The following is a 19,481-nucleotide window of genomic DNA, read 5'->3' on the forward strand; positions in this document are numbered from 1 at the left end:
TATCCGGTAGTAGCAACCAGAAAAACAAAAATAAATAAGTAAAATCTCTGGTTTAGAAAATATGGAAGGAGGCTAACTCATCCTTCAAATCTCCTACCCATTAAGCATCCTACGAGCGATTTTTAATGGACAACACTTAATTTGCCTAATACCTGAATTGGGAATTGCACCGGCGCTCCCCCCCCTCAGGCTCCTTCAAAAGAAGTAAATATTTTTACAAATGAGCTTATAATGTCACTCATTGCGTATAAATCTCTTGTTTCCAATGGGTTTAACGTGCTTGACTCTCTGCTGATAATCAAGAGATGTGTACACACCTAGAGTAGAAGCGTCGAAAATCTCAAGCATCAACATTTTTAAGAAATGTATGATTTTACTTTTGAACAAAGGAAACAAAAGTTTTGAAAAACGATCAACCAAGTTAGGTAGTGATGCAACATCACTTATTTATTACCGCAGACAATTACCCCCAGTACTTATGCACACTCAGCACCAAATTAGTGGGCAAAAGAGGCACCCTGGCACAAGTGAGGAAAATGATATTTTACATTTGTTCAATAATTAGTTTTGAGAAATAGCAAAAACATTTCCTTTCAAAATTAAGCACCACACAGTAGAAACAAAACTTTCACAGCAAAAACATCTGAAATAGGCTTAAACAAATTAACTCGAAGTTTAAACAGAACAAAACAACAACTTACGGCATCGATTTCGTCAAAGAGATAAAAGGGGGCCGGATCACACTTTTGGATGGCAAAAATGAGCGCCAGAGCAACCAGTGATTTTTGACCACCAGACAATTGATTCATCTCTTTCATTTCATGTTCCCCATTAAATGCCACTCGAATACCAACTCCAGTAAAATTGTCCAGAACCGGACCTTCCTCAATATCCTAAGCAAACGGGAAAATCAATCTTTTAAAATAATATAATAAGAACAAGAAGAAGAATGTCTTTATTCCCAAAAACAGATTTAAGCTAAAATAAAAGATGTCAATAAACAATAAATGGATTGAATAATTCAAAAACAAAAGAAAAAAAGAAAGAAAAGGAAATAACAAAATAAATGTTAATATAATTAGATAATGAACCATAGAGACAATACAATTAACAATAAAATTAGAACAAAAAGAAGAACAGTACCTTTATTCCCTGCAATCGATTTAAGCTAACATGAGCAGGACAATAAAAAGTAAATGAATTAAATAATGCAGTTAAAAAAAAGAGAGAGAGAAGGAAGTGCTAAAACGAATTTGCTAAACCGAGACAAGTTAATATACTTTAAAACGAGAAAAAACATTATATTGTCTTGGATTAAAGAAAAAAGAAGGTATTTTTGGTCTATTGCTACTGGATGTTTTTTTAATGTATTAGCATGAACAGTTATAAATGAAAAATATATTTTTTGTGCAGCAAGACGTGAGAGGGTTAATTGAAGGCCAAAATCGTTCCTTTTGCATATATTAAAGCACCCCACATTGAAAAGAATGTTTTCTCGTAAAAGAACTAAAGTAATTGTGATGTATTGATTTGTCTCTGCATATAAGTTACTGCTAAATATCTTCAGATAATCGCCAGAGGACAGGACCTAGATCAGAAAATAATTTTCAGTTAAGAAAGGTGGAGGAATATCACAAGAAAACAAAAAAGAGCTCTTTCTTTGAGCTGGAAGTGCCTCCCCTTCTACTTTTAGACATTTCATTTTTCTTATGCCAAAGGATATTCAGCACTTGATACAACCAATAGTTATTAAACTAAAAATGTGTCTGAAAAGATAAAATCGAGCCCTTAAAGTAGTGGCCTATTTGAATATCTCATACATGCATTATCTACATCCGTTTCCTTTCGCAAACTCCCAGTTTATCCGCCAAGTGTCGTTCTAGTTAATGATTCACTAACACATTCAATATCATTTCAACACGGCAGGAAATCATATTTTGACTACCCGGTTCTCAAATGGTAGCAAATCACTGAGTCAACATGTTATTCAATAAGAGCTATTTAATCGATGACAATGCTAGCTGTGTCAAGCGCAAAGCAGAAAAATCGGAGTGATCTGTAGGAAAGTAAATCGTCTAGTTTTCGCCAAGTTCAAAGTTTGAATTTATGGAATTGTAAATTGATAGTTCCAGCAGCTTAATACGATGAGAAAAAATCAAAAGTTATTCATGGGTGCATGAACTAAAATATATTCATGCGTTACCCGTTTAGTAGCGCTACACATCCAGAAAATATGTACTTCGTAAATCTTTTCGATCTCTTTTTCCTCTCAAAAGTCTCTTTTCTGGGAAATTGCCATGAGAAAACCCGTAAGTGTGTCTCCAAGAAAGACAGAAAGAAGAAGAAAAAACAACCATAAAGCTAATTTTTCAGACTTAAAGAAGAATGCAATTTCAATTTATATCTTCGTTTTGTTTACTTCTGGCCTAGGCTGGAGACAAAAGATTTATTTTTGAGTTGAATTGAATTTATTTATGACCCGTTGTAAATATAATAACAAACGGAGCATAAGAAAAGAAAAAAAGAAAAGAGAAAGACAAAAAACGGCAAATGAAAATAACTAAAATTCATAAAACAAGCACACAAAAACAATCATTATTCAAATTGTTGCACAAACAAAATACATATAAAAAGCACAATAATTACAACAACAAAAAAGACGATACATTTACTGTTTTAAAAAAAAACACCATGGGTGTACATTGATTACTTTAGTGAAAAAAGAAACCACCAGTGCAACAGCACAAACACAGAAGCAAACGCACACCATAAAACCAAACATAAAAATATAAACTACAAAAAATAATAATAAATAAAAAAAATATATATGATACAATAAATAATTAATAATAAATAATAAATAATAGATAATATATACAAAAAAAAAAGAAAGACAGAAGGAGAAAGGAACACTGTTTTCCTACTTTAGTAATTAATATAGATCAGTACTTGAACGAGGCCTTAACCCTACTCATCCATCCAATTACATAGGTCAAACAGCATAGCCATACACAATCAACCATAAAGAATAATCCATGGACAGGCAGTCATGTCGTAATTAAGTACAAGTCGTCATATATCAAATATTAAAAACAATAAAAAAAGACAAATAATTCAGAGGCGACAACCCAACACAAGGACTTATCAGGAGAATACACACTTGCCTATAGGGTCTCGGCACTTTAAATTCCCTACCCAGGCAAGTGGCGTGCCCACCATAGATTCCCTATGGTATCCCCGTGCTAGGTATCGCCCCCGAAATATATACCTATTAAAAAAACAAAAGTAAAACAACCAAATACCTCCAGAACTAACTTATCCTACCTTGATTTTTTACTATAAGCTCTAGTGCATCTGCCGATGGCAGCATTAGGGTCTATAATACCATATCTCCTACTGGTCCAAGCATTATTTGCCTAAGGTGGGAGGCCATTGCGAAGAAGGTAAGCCAAAAAGGTGCAAGGTACAACAAATCCGGAAGCGCATATTAATTATACAGTTTAGCAAGTAGCCGGCGATTAAAACGAAGTTTATTGGATACTATGCTGCCGTAGGCGTTTTTATATTTTTAGCGTTGGCCGTAGTCCAACGCTAAAAATGGAGGATGATGAACTTTCTAGTTGCTTTAGGAGAATCAGCGATTGCGAGGCCAAGATATTTCCTTTTTGGCTTAGGAGCAATCGATGCTCCTTCAAGACCAATTTTATATCCTTCGGGAACTGGGCCCCAGTCGAATAGTACGACTTTTCAGTGTTAAACTTAAGGTTTGTCTTTGAATATTCTTGACTCAAAATCAACGTTAACAACCGTCAATATTTGACATCATTTATTTCCGTTTTTGCTTTCATTTTAATTTTAAAGTTTTATTTTTAATTTTGAACTTTAACTAACTCTGCATTTTAGTAAATTTGTATTAAATTCGAAATAATCTTATTCTGAATCCTTCTAGTTCTATTGGGTTACACATCACTGTCAGCCACGCAAATGTATTTCTTGCCCCTGTTAAAGCCTCGAAAATTGCTTCAGTTCAGTTTTTATTTTCTTTGACAACACCTAAGTTAGATGAGTATTTGCTGAGATAATTAATTTTTTTCCATCAATTTCTTGGCTTTTATCTATTGCCTATAGCCTTTGTCACAATGTAATTATACATTTTCTCGAAGTTAGAAAGCTAAATTTGAGGATTTTATTTTTCTGTAAGCTACGCCAAGAATAAATAAAAATAACTATAATAATAATGACAATAAAAATACTACATAAGATCTGATTTCATGCAAGAAACTTGGATTTCATATTTGAATTTAGTATTCCGAGTGCATTATGAAAAACTTTCCTGGACAGTTACATGTTTTAAAGTCAACTTCCAAGAAAAAAGAAAAACACCAGACAATGGGTAGTCAAATATTAAGATTTAATTTTTGAATTCAGTGTAAACAATTTCTGTTATAGTTATACATTTTATTCAGGGGACAGAGACACGCAATTTAATACTGTTGCAGAGTTCTCGATTTGAAAAATATTGATATGAAACAGTTTGGATAATTTTTAATTTCCAGCAAAACTTGTTTTCAACAAATTATAAGTCTCTAAGGCTAAAGAGCAGTACAAAATACAGCTAGCCATCTGTTTTCATCGACATTACCATAAGAGCGGCAAATATGTTCGGATAAAAAAAGGAATAACTATAATCTCCCCTATCCTTCTAATAAAAAAAAGGTCTTCTAGAGTTGTGCATCTTTGAAAGTCGCGTGCGGGATATCTTTTTCCAATTTCTTGTTCACTCAAATAGCACTTAACGACTTGGATTAACTCCGATAAGTGTTTGGGCCAACTTACCTGACTGACATCATCGTTGCTTGTTTTACTCTCCATTCTCAATTCGCCCGAGCCATAGGGGACAAGTTTCTTGAAGACTTCAGTGAAATTCTTTGAGACTTGACTGAATGTATTCTGTATAGCCTCATACTTTCTTTGCTCCAGTGCTGACATCAATTCACGAATTTTTTCTTTACTGAAAAAGACATAAAATTCAAAAAGTGAAGAAAGAGTTCAAAGTTCATTGGAAATGAACGAAAAAACTATCATATTATAGCCAATCACAGAAAGAGGGCCTCAAAGTTCAAATACAATAGTTTAAAACATCTAGAAATCCAGTATGTGATAGGGTGAGGAGAAGGATAAGACCACAACAACGGGAACAGTAACTATGTATCTAGTAGCTAAAAAAGGACCGAAAGCCGCGCTAAATATTCTTCATTCTTCGTTAGAAAAAGCACCCTCCCCCTCCCCTACCAGCTGAAATTTAGTTTCTTCATAAATCTTATCAAAACTAAGATAAGCCTGCATAATTCAGTCATCCACATATACGGGTCAGTTTTCTTTAGTATATCTCTATCTTTATAGTACTATATTGCTCATTTTACCGTTTTCACTGTCATTTTCACTTGATTTGGGAAAATTGGCTCCAACTTTGCCCCTCCTCTTCAGGATTTAGACGAAATTATGACACTGCTGCCAGTAATCTTGATTCAATAAAAAAAAAGAGGGTTGGTCGTATTACAGTATATAGGCTTCATTTTTTGTATAAGGTGCACCACATTTTGCTAAGTACTTGAATGAACATAAGGTCATTGACCTTATGTTCATTGTAAAAGTTCTTCTGGACAATCGAAGATGTTGTTCAAAGCCTGGCGAAGTAATTTTTAAATAGAAATCAAAAGTGTCGTTCCCACTAAAACCACGGACACTACTTTTATTCTATGATACTTGAATGAAGCATGTAAAAAGAATTTTTAAGGAATATTCAAAAGACAAAGAGTTTAAAGTAAAAATTATAAAATTAATTCTACTTGAAAATTTCAGGCAGATGTAATATATATGAGATGGCGGAAAAAAGTAGTTTATATAAATTCCAGTGCTAAACGTACTTTGATTTTCATTTGACAATAGGTTTGATTCAATAGGCCATGATTAAGCTCGGTTCATTTCGATACCCAATAAAAACATACGTGACGCCCCCTTTGAAGGAATTTCCAATGTGAATTTGTTCAACTAATAAATAAATGTATTTAAAGACAAGAACTAAGACCTCATATGGCACTTGTGAAGAGGCGAGAAGAGTTAAGAGCCAAGAGATCATATGGTATGAGTTCTAACAAAATTCAATGAATCAATAGATTGATTTAAAAAGGAAAATAAGTCTTAATGCCGGTCAGGATTTAAAATAAGAGCTCTGAGTCGCGATGTCCTTCTAAATATCAAAATTCATTGAGATCCGGTCACCCCGTTTGTAAGTTAAAAATACCTCATTTTTTCCTAATTTTTCAGAAATAGCCCCCCCCCCAACAACCGCAAAGAGAGCGGATCCGTTCCGTTTATGTCAATCATGTCTCTAGGACTTGTGTTTATTTTTCCCACCAAGTTTCATCCCGATCCCTCCACTCTAAGTGTTTTCCAAGTTTTAGGTTTCCCCCTCCCAAATCCCCCCCAATGTCACCAGATCCGGTCGAGATTTAAAATAAGAGCTCTAAGACAAGATATCCTTCTAAACATCAAATTTCATTGAGATCCGATCACCCGTTCGTAAGTTAAAAATACCTCATTTTTTCTATTTTTTCAGAATCCCCCCCCAACTACCCCAAAGAGAGCGGATCCGTTCCGATTATGTCAATCATGTATCTGGGACTTTTGCTTATTTTTCCCATCAAGTTTCATCCCGATCCCTCCACTCTAAGTGTTTTCCAAGATTTTAGGTTTCCCCCCTCCAACTCCCCCCAATGTCATCAGATCCGGTCGGGATTTAAAATAAGAGCTCTGGTACACAATATCATTCCAAACATCAAATTTCACTAAGATCCTATCACCCGCTCATAAGTTAAAAATACTTCATTTTTTCTATTTTTTCCAAATTAACCGGCCCCCACTCTCCCCCCCAGATGGTCAAATCGGGAAAAAGACTATTTCTAATTTAATCTGGTCCGGTCCCTGATACGCTTGCCAAATTTCATCGTCCTAGCTTACCTGGAAGTGCCTAAAGTAGCAAAACCGGGACCAACAGACAGACACACCGACAGACCGACAGAATTTGCGATTTCTATATGTCACTTGGTTAATACCAAGTGCCATAAAAACTGAGAAAAGTTTACAAAGCTTTAAACCCCCTAAAAATGCTTTTCGTCTATGAGAGTGGGAGACTAAACATGAAATCATTGACAATCAAACAAAATTTAATGTACTTTAAGATGCAAGGATAAAAACCAAAAACATTTTGCCATTCCTTTTAAGTCTGCTCAGTCTTTAGCGCTAAAACAAAATGGTAAAATAGAGGGTTCAGTCTTTAATTAGAATACATTAGAAAAGTATTTTTTGAGAGAATTCTGATAATATACAAATATATTATAGGTCAGTGTAAATACCTTATCTCTTAAAACGAGCAATAATTCTATATTTAAATTTTTTTCTGGAATCGGCTCCATATTTGTTTTTTGTTAGAAACTGACCCAAGATTTTCTGGCCTGAAAGAATCATTTAGGTAGGCCACGAATTTCAGAATATTCGTTGAAAGCGTTAATTTTGGAAAAGAAATTCATATGACTAACGTCATATTTATGAGCATATTTCAAGAACACAAATACGTCATTTCCGCCTCAGGAGTGGTTGTATCATTCTCAGTATATATGGCGTATGCAAATTCGGATTGCAGCGGTAGTTAGCAACCTATTAAGAGACGATCACCCCCCATTGTAAAAAATTATATAGTCCATAACTCCTTAAACTTGAATCAAACAGAAGGACGAGAAGAAAAAATAAATAAAAATAAAAAACAACAAAAAGGACGACGCTAATCAAAATAAGTGGATTAAACAAATTGAAAAGGAAAGATAGAAGGGAAAAAGAGACGGGAGGATAGAACTAACTTTCTAGGCATAGGAGGTGGTCAGTCAGCTCTTTTCTAAATTGTCCATAAGAATGAAATAGCCGAGCTTTAATAGGTACGGGATTCCATATAGAGGCACAACATAAAACTGGATTAAACTCTGCTCTTATGGGTGTAGTTTTATGAGTGAAAACATCCATGACATTTCTGAGAGAAAAAGAAACACGAGATTCCTTTCATATTTCAGAATTTAAAAGATATAATTGTAAAATGAAGTTAAGGAAGAGTCCATGAAAATACTTTAAAATGAAAAAAAGAGGAAAGAAAGATATATGTGGATCGACACCCAATAAATTAATGCTGAGCTGGCCTGTCACCTCAGATACTAATTTAATTGCTCTGTTATATATTTTGAAATTAGGGAGGGTAAAAGAAGAAGAGAAGAGAAGGTTGAATGAGAGAGTGAAAGAGGATCGTTATTATTGCACCAGGGAAACAATGACGAAGCTTCCGAAGAACTCCTATGTTTATGGAGAGCTTAAGTTTGACAAGAGCCCAGTGATGTTTAAAAGAAAGATTTCCGTCAAATAAAATACCCAGGAATCGAACATGTCTATCACGGGGACGAGTGATATCATCACGAGCGGTAGAAATAGTTTGAACTAAAGGAAAAAAAGTATTTGATCTGGAAAAAAATAAGTACACTAGATCTAAATAGATTTAGGGCAAGGCGATTATCATCGAACCAAGCAAAGGTTCTTTCTAGGACAGTAAACATTTTCATGATAAGAGAAGAATTTCTGGACACCCAAAATTTCTGAACACCCAAGTACTATCATCTGCAAATTCGAATAGCACTGGGGCTTGAGCTGAACCGATTACGGAAAGCTATAAATCTTTAACAATTCTTCAATCCCATTTAACTATGCTGAATCAACAATAATGAGCAAGAATATTTCATAGCAAAAGAGGTTTATCCTTGATAGAAATCTGTCTTAAAGTTAGCAATCTTATTAGTATAGATAAAATGATACTTACCCAGTATCTAGCTCTTCTTTACGCTTCACAAGTTTTTCTTTCTGCTCTGAGAATGACATGAACTGATCCAAAGCCTTTTTATTGACATGAGAATATTTCTTCAGCTCACTATTGGCTTTTTCTAATTGTTTGAATAATTGCTTCTGAGTCCAACTTTTGTATTTCTCAAATGCTTCGGTTGGCAAGGATCCAAGGTCACGAATTTTTTGTTGGCATTCCTCAATTTTCTGGGTTAGTGTAGTTTGCTTGTTCGCCATTCGGTCCAAGTCATCTTTTTCTTTGGCTGCAGAAAAATAAGTAAAGAATAGAAAAGTCCATAGTTTCTCCTTTTTCTTTTATTAATTAAAAAACTTTTCCCACAAAAGAAGTTTTTCAAAATAAAGTAAAGAGCTACATTAAACCAAAAATTAGCCGAAATGAAATCAAATCATTTTCACTTTAACCAAAAATGAGCCGAAATAAAATCAAGTAATTTTCCAATCGTAATACTATAATAAATTACCATAAATAAATAAATGAAACCCAAAGCAAGCACAAATTATAATAAATGCCCGACTCAAACTCAAAATGAACAGAAACGAAGAAGAGAAGAGCTGACACCCGCCATGTCTCCTAAAGATCAGCATATAATTGGTATTTAACGGAAAACAATCCTTATTTCGAGCTGAATGTTTCTATCGGATTTGTTAAAAGTCAAAAATAAATTAAAATGTATTTTGTTTTCAGTAAAGTGAAAATTACGTGCTATCTGCTCTTTTAGAAGGTACTCTTTTCAACTTAATACCCTCAGTCCTTCTTGAGATATTGCGGAGAGGTCTTATTGACAATCATCACACACATGGCGCCCTTTGATTTAGTTTTAAAACAACAAGCTTTCCGTGAAAGTTTCTACTTTATATCATATTCTATACCCTATTATACCCTATACCCTAAAAGTTTCAACTTAATAATCTAAGCCGCTCCTGAGATATTACTGGTACACCCTTTTGACAATCTGCATGCTCATAGTGCATTGATTTAGTTCGACATCTCCCTAAACATTCCCTGAAAGCTTCACCTTAATACCCTTAGCTTCAGTAGTAGCAATAGTTTTTTAGTAGTACTAGTAGTACTAGTAGCAGTATGCGCATAATTTATTTATTATTTCAACTTCCCCCACACCAAACACTGAAAAATCCAACTTAATTTTGTAAACAGTTCCTGGGCCATTGCCAATACGTCCTTTTGACATGCACAGAGTGTGTTCTGATTTAGTTCAATACTGTTTCAACATTTCTTGAAATCTTCACCTTAAAACCCTTAGCTTCGGTGGCAACATTAGTGATAGAAGTAGTAATAACAGTAGCAATAGCCGTAGTAATAGCATGAAAATATTGGTCTTTTGGTTTATCCAATATCCTCTAGAACCAGCCCTGAAAGTTTCAACTTCATATTCCAAGCCGTTCCTAAGAAATTGCTGATACATCCTTTTCAGATTGTATATTGTACCAGATTAACGACGCTTCTTGACTACTAAGGTCCCTGCGTCGGCCCTGCAGTGCATTGCTGCAGCATGATTCGATCTCTGGATCCCGTATTACCAAGCTAAGGTAAAACCCACTGCGCCACCATAGGACTTCTCCTTTTCAGAACCTTCATGCACAGTGTGTTTTGATTCAGTCCAACTTCCCGCCTCAATATTTCCCTGAAATTTTTATCTTCCTACCCTTAGCCTTAGTTGTAGCAGTGACATGCCAGTACTAGTAGTGGGCTATTAACAATAGTAGCAGTACTACCAGCAGCAGTAGCAGTATGATGTATTTTGGTCAATTAGAAATCCCCTCGTCAAGCCCTGGAGGTTTCAACTTAATACTATAAGCCGTTGCTATGATATTGCCGATATGCCCTTTTGAATACCTGAATACCCATTGGGTGTTTTAATTTAGACCGATTTCCCGCTGAATATTTCCTAAAATTTCATCTTAATACCTTTAGCCATAGTATTAGTTGCTATAGAAGAAGTAGTAGGAGTAACAGTGGTAGCAGTAGCGCTAGTAGTATTAGCAGTAGCGTACAAATGTTGCCCTTTTGGTTAATTGATCTTCCCCCAAAGCATTCCCAAAAGGATTCAACTTCATATCCTAAGCCATTCCTAAAAAAAACCCTTTGACAACCTACATGAACATAATGTATTCTGAATTAGTTAAATTTTCCCCTAAATATTCTTTTTTTATTTATCTTCATACCCTTAGCCTTAGTAGTACTATGATCATATTAGCAGTAGTAGCAGTAGTAGCAATAGTCTTGTATTAGTAGTAGTAGAAGCAGTATTATCTAGCAGTAACAGCAGTAGCATGTACATATTAATAATAATAATAATAATTTATTTTTGACCCGCTACAAAAAATCAAAGCGGAGTACCAATAAAAGAAACAAAACAAACACTACACAAAACAGAAAAAACAAGAAACTAAAGCAAACGAGTAAGGCCTCCGTGGGCGGGGAGATACTTATAAGTAGACTGGGGTATTTTGCCAGCAAGCTCTGTGAGCTTCGACCCAATATCCGGGAAACTATAAATAGATTTGAGGCTCCTATTCCTATACCATGGAGGCAGATACAATAGAAAACGGGAAAAACAGAAATAATAAGAACGAATTGAACTGATATCTTTTTTATGAAAAATAGGGTAAATACCAGAAAGAAACAAAACCGAATGATCTGTAAAAACCGAGTATAATTTAGCAAGAGACTTTCTATTGTATCTACCTCGGTTAGCAACAATTTTAGAGTAACTTAATTGGATTTTCTTCTTGCAATCAGCAACAGTGAGAGTCCGTAAGGAGAGTCCGTAAGGATTATAATGAAGAAACTGACGGGATAGAAAAAGATCCACAGATTAGAGGAGTAGTGATATTGCTATTAAATGAAAGATATTCACACTTTGAAAGATTAAGAGAAAGTCCTATCGCATGAAGTTTAGAATGCTACTGTTGAAACAGACAAAGAGAGCCCTTTTTTAGTCTACTGATCAAAAGAATATCATCCGCATAGGCAAGATAAGAAATATTTACAGAATTGAGGATGCAAGTAGGTGGGATAGAGGAAAGGACAGATGATATACAAAGTTTGAAAATAGAGGGGGAGAGGACAGCACCTTGCCAGACCCCAGGACGTATTGGAATTTTACTATCTGAAACCCTCATATCCGTTTTAATCCGCAAAAAGGAATTTGAATACCAATATCTAAGAAGAAAAATTACCGATATGCTGATACCGTGACTAAAAAGGGAAAAGATAGCTTGGGAATGCGTAACAGTGTCAAAGGCTTTGGAGAGATCCAAAGCACATAAATGTAACTCGAATCCCTTTTTAGTAGCCTCAGTAAGAACATTAGCCAAAACTCGATGAGCCTGCTGGCAACCTACCCCAGCTGAAAACCCAATCTGATTTTCACCAAAATATGCCGAAGAATTAACTGATGGCAGGAGAAGATACTCAAACATTTTGCTTATATTGCAGGAAACCGTTATAGGCCTGTAAGATGCACACTCAGTCTGGAATCTTTCCTCTTTTCAGGATTGAAGTAACTGTTCCACACAAAAAACTTTCAGGCACAACCGAGGTGCATAAGCACATTTGAAACAGAAGTTGTAAATGTTGGACTAGAGCTGGACAATCAACACTTAGGTGTTTGACACTTATACCATCACAATCAATAGAGCTAGACTTAAGCTTCTTTATAGCTTGTGCCACCGAAACTAAATTAACTGGGAGGATTTGGTTCTGGTGGAGTGATATGGGAAGAGCAGAAATAAGAAACCTCATAAAAGTAGCATGAACAAAATGGTTTAAAGTGTTGAAAATCTGGTCGTAATATTTGCACCAAGCAGCAGGACTAATTGGGCTACTTGTAGACGAAGAGTCATCGATTTTATTTGAATTTACCACATTTTTCCAATCGAAATTACTTGACGGGAATTTGCAAATTTTAGATTTTGCAGAACGTAAATACTTTTTATACTCTAATTTAGTTTTCTGTTTAAGCTGAAATACTACACTGCTACGTGGTCGTTCGCAAGAAACCCAAATACGTAGCCAAAATTTGATTTTAGACCCGGATCCCAAGACCATTCAGGCTTCCGCGTATTAAATTTAACACGTTCTTCGGGAACAGCCACTCTCTCAGCTTCCTTCATGCATGATATAATATCAAAATAATATTTATTCAGAAAATTCTTATCATTTACAAATTTAGATCCAACCTGAAGTAGCTGAAAAGGAACTTTTATCCTAGACAAAAAAGCTGTAAGGGTAGAAATATAAAGAACCCAATTAGCCTTATTCCAATTTCGTCTGGTAAACCATCTACGATTCCCACGTCTATTAGAACTATCTTGCGACAGAGAAATACTAAGCATGAAGGAAATTGGTAGGTGGTCTATATCGCTTTCTATTTCATGTACAGAAACAGTCGAAACGGATAAATTGGGAGAGCAAAGAACATGATCAATATTAGTAAGGCTCCCAGAATGATGGATGTAAGAAAACGGACGATTCTTATCCACTAGCTTAAACTCAGATAAAGACTCGAAAACCATATCAGACCGAATATTTGAATTCAGTAAATCAGCATTAAAATCCCCGGCGACAACAAATTGATAACCGAGAGATGATGCGGATTCTGTCACTTTTTTCAAAACACTACAGGTCTTGGCAAACTTATTCAGTGATTGAACCGACTTACGATCACAAGGAAAGTACACGTTAATAAGTATTAAATCAGCAATTCGCACGGCCAAGAGGTTTTCGTCACTATGGAACAGCACAGGCGTCGTGGATGAAAAGGAGCTACGTCTCAGTATACAGGCGAGGCCTCCGGAAGGTCTACCAAACGTAGATCTTGCAGCACTCACAAAAGTAATATGGCTTGCACTCCGTTTCAACAAGTTGGTATTATCTGAAGATAAAAGATACTCTTGAAGACAAACGATGTCATAGTTGCTCGAAAGTTCGTCAATGATGTGCTCTTTTTGACGTGTTCCATTTATATTGTACGAAATAACCGATAATTTTTGTGACATTATTTTTTCACAGCGGTCGCAATACGAGACTTGAGCACTGGACATAATAGACTATATGAAGTGTGAGAATCGCCGCAGTTTGCACATTTAGGTCTATTTTTACAGGGCGCATCTTTCGAAAAAATGTGATTTTCGGCGCAGCGCGCACATTTTTCCACCTGACTGGTACAATCGTTGATAAAGTGATCAGGAGACCTGCACTTAAAGCAACATCGCGGTACACTTACGAAATCATAAATTCTGAAAATCTCGTAACCTATTTTTACTCCATTCTTCATAGCGTCACGTTTTGCAAACGAATGTGAAAAGTCTAGCTTGATAGTTTGGGACAAACCAATTCGGTTTGCGTCAACGACTCCTGAGTCCATTTTGAATTCGGAAGCATTAAATGACAGCGGGATTCCTTTTATTATTCCAAGGTAACGTTTCTGCAGAATCTTCGTGCCAATACCCGAGACTACAGACTTCACAGACTCACAGAAATCAGAAGCTGCCGATTTTTCAATGTTTACGAACAGTTTATCTCCCACCGGCCGAATACTAGCAACCGAATGATGACCACTAATTGATCGATAAAGTCTTTGCGGCTTGTCGGATCTCTAATAGATGGTGGCAATTTAGAGACAACGATAGTAGAGTGGTTGTCGGCAGGTTTCGAGGCTCCAGGCTGTGGTAATGGCGGGAAATGATTGGAAAACACATCAAACTGATTAGTAATAGTTTTTAGCTGGATACGCAGCTCGTTTACTACCGAAAAGAGAGCAGAATAAACTGTAGCTGGTACCAATGGGACTTCACTAGGGTTTAATATACAAAATACCGGGATGTCGAAATCATCTGTATTGCCCTTCTTGATAAAATCCAGTATATCTCCTAAATGACTTAGTGGCGCTTTCAATCCAGTTCGCTTCTGAAATAAAGCATCTGGATACAGCTTGGACCCAAGCCACTTCTTCGCATTCACAATATCATCGACGTCAAAAAATTCTCTACCAAACTTCTTAATCATCTCATCATCAATTCCTTTTTCAACATTTTGCTGAACAAAATTTAACACCGGAGAATAATGCAAATTGTCCTCATCACCTCCGTGCATGTTAACTAATTATAGCGCGCTCACAGTGAAATGCGTGAAATGCACAGTGAAATCACTTGAATGCCGCTCACAGTGATTGCAATCTTGAATGCAAATTAGATCATGAGCGATGGAAATTAAATAATAAGCGAGGGAAGCGTAGTTTCTTGTTACCTGATCCCCGCAGTTTAAGGGAGAATCCACTCCCGGCAGGTACAACGGCCCTTGCGACAAGAAAACTCCCCTCTTCTGCTCGCTTATTATCGTGTAATAGGGCGCTTCTACCGTTCCCAAAGTTAACAACTCTCTCTCTTAATTTACTCTTTTCTCTCTTTTTCCATCAGAAATATCGATCAATCAAAGTTCTAATTAATTCCTTTTTTATCTTTTTATCCAGCAATGGAATTGGAATAAACCAGTCAGACAAGTTTTAATTAAAACCAATCTTTTGCCAAATTTTTCAAAATCCTACTATCTTCACTGGGATTAAAATTTAATATCCATAAGGTCACTGAGAAAGCTTACTCAAAAGCCTCTGGAAGTTTCAGCTTGATGCAGTAAGCTGTTCGTTAGTAGCACCATGCTTATATTACTTTTTTCGTCGATTGATTCCCCCCCCCTCCTCCATTTCTTTAAAGTTCCAATTTTATACCCTAAGTCATTCTTGAATTACGCCCTCTTGACAACCAATATGCAAATACCGTTCTGATTTAGTTCATCTCACCCCTTAACATTCTCTGAAAATTCAAATACCCTTGGTCTTGTTGAACATTAAAGGTGAAACCTGACCTTTTTCCCAATTACAAATACTATATCAGAGGCAACGCAATAGCGTTGCCAATATTAAAGTCCATACAGCTCCAATATTTTATTATTGTTGTTTTTTTCCCCAGAGGAACTTCATATGGAAGGGGTGGCCGTATAAAGCTTGGAGGGGGCTCATTCGATTAGAAATCGGAAGTTCTAGTGTCCTTTCTAAGAGTCAACAAGTGGTCGGAGGGCAACTAGCATCCCCCCAAAGTCCCTTTTCCCAAATGCATCAGAAAAAAGTTTTGAGATAGCCATTTTGTTAAAAATATTTCAAAAGTCAGAAAACAAAAACTTCGGTGTCGACACAACCCACAGGGTCCAGAGGCAGGCGATGTAAGCTATGCCCTTGATGAATATACGGTTCTTATGGAAGGGATGCTCGTTGAACCTTCAGAGAGGGCTCATTTGATTGAAAATTTAAAGTTTTAGTTCACTTTTTAAGAGTCAAAGAGATCTGAGGGCAATTAGATCTGAGGGTAATTAGTTCACGTTTTTCTGACAGGGATGGTCGTATGAACTTCAGAGGGGGCTCATTCGATTGTAAATCGGAATTCTAGTGCCCTTATTACGAGTCAAAGAGATCGGAGGGAAAACTATCCCCCCCCCGTTTCCCAAAATGCATCAGATAAAATTTTGAGATAGCCATTTTGTTAAAAATAGTTCGAAGGTCAGATAACAAAAAATCCGGTGTCGGCATAACCCCCAAGGGCCCGCACTGTAAGTTATGCCCTGGGGGTATATATGGTCCTTTAGGAAGGGATGCTTGTATAAACTTCAGAGAAAGCTCATTTGATTGGGAATTGAAAGTTCTAGTTCAAATTTTAAGAGTCAAAGAAATCTGAGGGCAAATAGCCCCCCCCCCCCAAGCGATACGGCTTCAATGTCATATAATTTTTCCACAGGCACTTCGTAGGGAACGGCAATCGTAAAAAATTCAGTGGGGGCTCTTTTAATTGGAAATCAGAAGCTCTAGAGCCCTTTTTAAGAGTCAAAAGTAATCAGAGGGCAACTAGCCGTCCCTCCGTGCCTTTTTTCCCCAAATTCATATGATAAAAATTTTGGGATAGCCATTTATAAAAATAGTTCAAAAATCAGATAACAAAACCTCCACGGTCGACAGAGCCTCCCGGGGCCTGGGGTAATTGTTGTAAGTTATTCTTCGGGGGCATATAAGGTTTAATATAAGGAGTGGCGGAATTGAATAGCTTACAGCCCTTGTCCCGAGCGCTGTGGAATGTTGACATCCCCTAAGACATAGTTTCCCGACCTTTCAATTATACTGAACAAAATGGCTATGTCATAATTTTGATTGGATGTGTTTTTGGGGATTTAATGGGCGTTAGAGGGGGCTGGTTGCCCTCCATTTGCTTTTGACTATTAAAAAGAGAACTAAAACCTTGGATATCCAATTGAATGAGCTCCTTCTTAAGTTTCTACGACAACTCTTTCTGTAAAGTGTGCTTTTGGATGTGCTGCAAATGATAAGAGCAAAATCGCCTAAAATCACCTAAAAGGAATATAGTGATATTTATGATTATGGAAAAGGAAATTATTCGGATAGACCTGGAATGCGGTTCTGAAAACAACATGTAAACTTTTGCGCATACAGATCCGACCCTTGCAATGACTCAGGATCAGATAGGTCAGGGTTTATGGGTCAAAGTAAAAATCAGAAAGACGTACATTACTATACCAATGTTTTCCATAGTTCCAGGAGGTGGATACAGAGGATACCCTCTGTATCCACTCATAATCGTAACTGTTTACAATTGAAGAGAAAAATTAGACAAATAGAGTAATAAGAAAAAACAATGATCTTCCAAAACTTTTATCAGTTAGTGTTAAATTTGAGAAAAAGATTTTTTTTACTAGTTCGAGTCTTACAATTCTTTTTTTCCTTTTTGGCCGTCTGGAATCACAAAGCATTCGGCCGGATATTATCGCGGCATACAAAACATGTTCTGCAAACCCAGTAAAGTTCTTAGTGATGCTGAAGATAATCAATAGAGTAAAGGCCTATCTGCGATAAACTACCCATCAAACTTAGAACTTCGTTTTTCAAGATTTTCGTATTCTGAACTACTTTCCAAGATTACTAAAAGTCCATCATCTAGAATTTTACCTAAAGTTGGTTTTCCAATCGGCTAATCTTATTACCGTTTTGTTTGTAAAAAAAAAACAAAAAAAAAAAAAACATTTGGTTCGAAAGCAAGATATTATTCAGTAGACCTGTCAGCCGCATTACCAATTACTTTCTTGCAAATCAAGTTACCTAAAATTTAAAAGGACAGAGATGAAACTCTCAGCTCGCGCACTGCTTTAGAAAAATTTAATACGGCAATATAACAACATTACTTTCAAAAATATTCCTGGCAGGTCTCATTATTTGGAATTTGGCTCATTGCTACTGGGTTTAAAATATTATTTTGAAAGGTAGTGTACTTCGATTTTGACGGACGCGTCTTAATCCTAATTTATACAACTTTCGACAAAAAATGAAAAAAAAAGATGGGAAATACTAAATTATAGAAAGCTTACCGATTTGATCCTGCATCTCTTTCTCCTTAGTCCTCCACTGTTCCAAATCCGCTTGTGCATCTTTCAAGGTATTATTGTGACTTGACTGATTTTTCTCTGCAGCTTTTAATTTCTTTTCAGTCTCGACAATCCTCTTCTTGCACAAATCCAACTCATTCTTATTTTGTTCCAAAATCCTCTGACGGTCTTCAACCGAGATCTCTTGTAGAGCCTACAAAAAAAATATCCAACGAATTAATCAATCTCACTAAGACCAGGAAAATCTAATGCCTATGAGAAAATCACATAAGGCAGTAAAATCGAGCCCACAACCTGCATCAGGCAGAGAGGATAGAAATGCGCTTCATTAAGATGTTTATCGTAACAATGAAATCCTATAGGTGACTCTTTTAGCTAAAATGTAACGGCCAAAAAACGATACTATCAGACGACAGACACACAAAAAAAAGAAAAAAAAAGTTCCGTAGGTTTTCTTATACGGGCCAGAAACCTAGTAGCTAACCACTTCAGATGCCCACTGGACAACACTAACAAAAAGCCAAGCACTAAAAGGTTTACAAGTGACTGGAACACCATTGCAATGTGCACATTCGATATCTGGAAACACAAGAAACATTTGTATTTTACGATCCACATATCTTCTGAGGGAAAAAATAGGTTTTCATATGCTTTTCCATCACAATCAAGGAGGGATTTTAAGTGGTTATGGTTTTGTAGATGGTTGGAAAGATTGACGAGTTGTCTCAATGGGGAGCTCGAGGCTGCTTTGAGGATACAACTCTAAGAACTAAACATAAAAAATCCACATCTAAAATCTACTTGTCGAGAGACCAATATCACCCCACTTTAAACACTAGAATAAATTGGCACAGACCAAAATAGCCTCAGGCCAACACAACTACCAACGCTATGATCCAACATACTATTTAGAGATTCACTTTCAGAGATTCACAGCTTTTTTACGTCCCTGAAAATATTTATATGGTTACGCCTAAATTCAAGTCGTTTACATATAAGAATGTGTTTTTACAGGATTTTTAAATTTTAGGTTGAGCGATTTCGACTGCATTAGGCAGTCTCT

The 19,481-nt window shown here is 36.2% G+C and overlaps 1 protein-coding gene across 1 annotated transcript in view; it reads right to left on the reverse strand.

The window, feature by feature from the left end:
- The window catches only part of LOC136025057 (structural maintenance of chromosomes protein 3-like), a 94,233-nt gene that overhangs the window by 5,184 nt on the left and 69,568 nt on the right, over positions 1–19,481 (reverse strand). Inside the window, exons 19-22 of the mRNA XM_065700738.1 lie at positions 18,401–18,611; positions 8,915–9,197; positions 4,837–5,011; positions 702–893 (exon numbers count right to left, since the gene is read on the reverse strand). Of these exons, the coding sequence (XP_065556810.1) occupies positions 702–893; positions 4,837–5,011; positions 8,915–9,197; positions 18,401–18,611 (861 nt within the window). The remainder of the gene's footprint in view (positions 1–701; positions 894–4,836; positions 5,012–8,914; positions 9,198–18,400; positions 18,612–19,481) is intronic.

The sequence above is a fragment of the Artemia franciscana genome, chromosome 3, assembly GCF_032884065.1.
Source record: "Artemia franciscana chromosome 3, ASM3288406v1, whole genome shotgun sequence".
NCBI lineage: Eukaryota > Metazoa > Arthropoda > Branchiopoda > Anostraca > Artemiidae > Artemia > Artemia franciscana.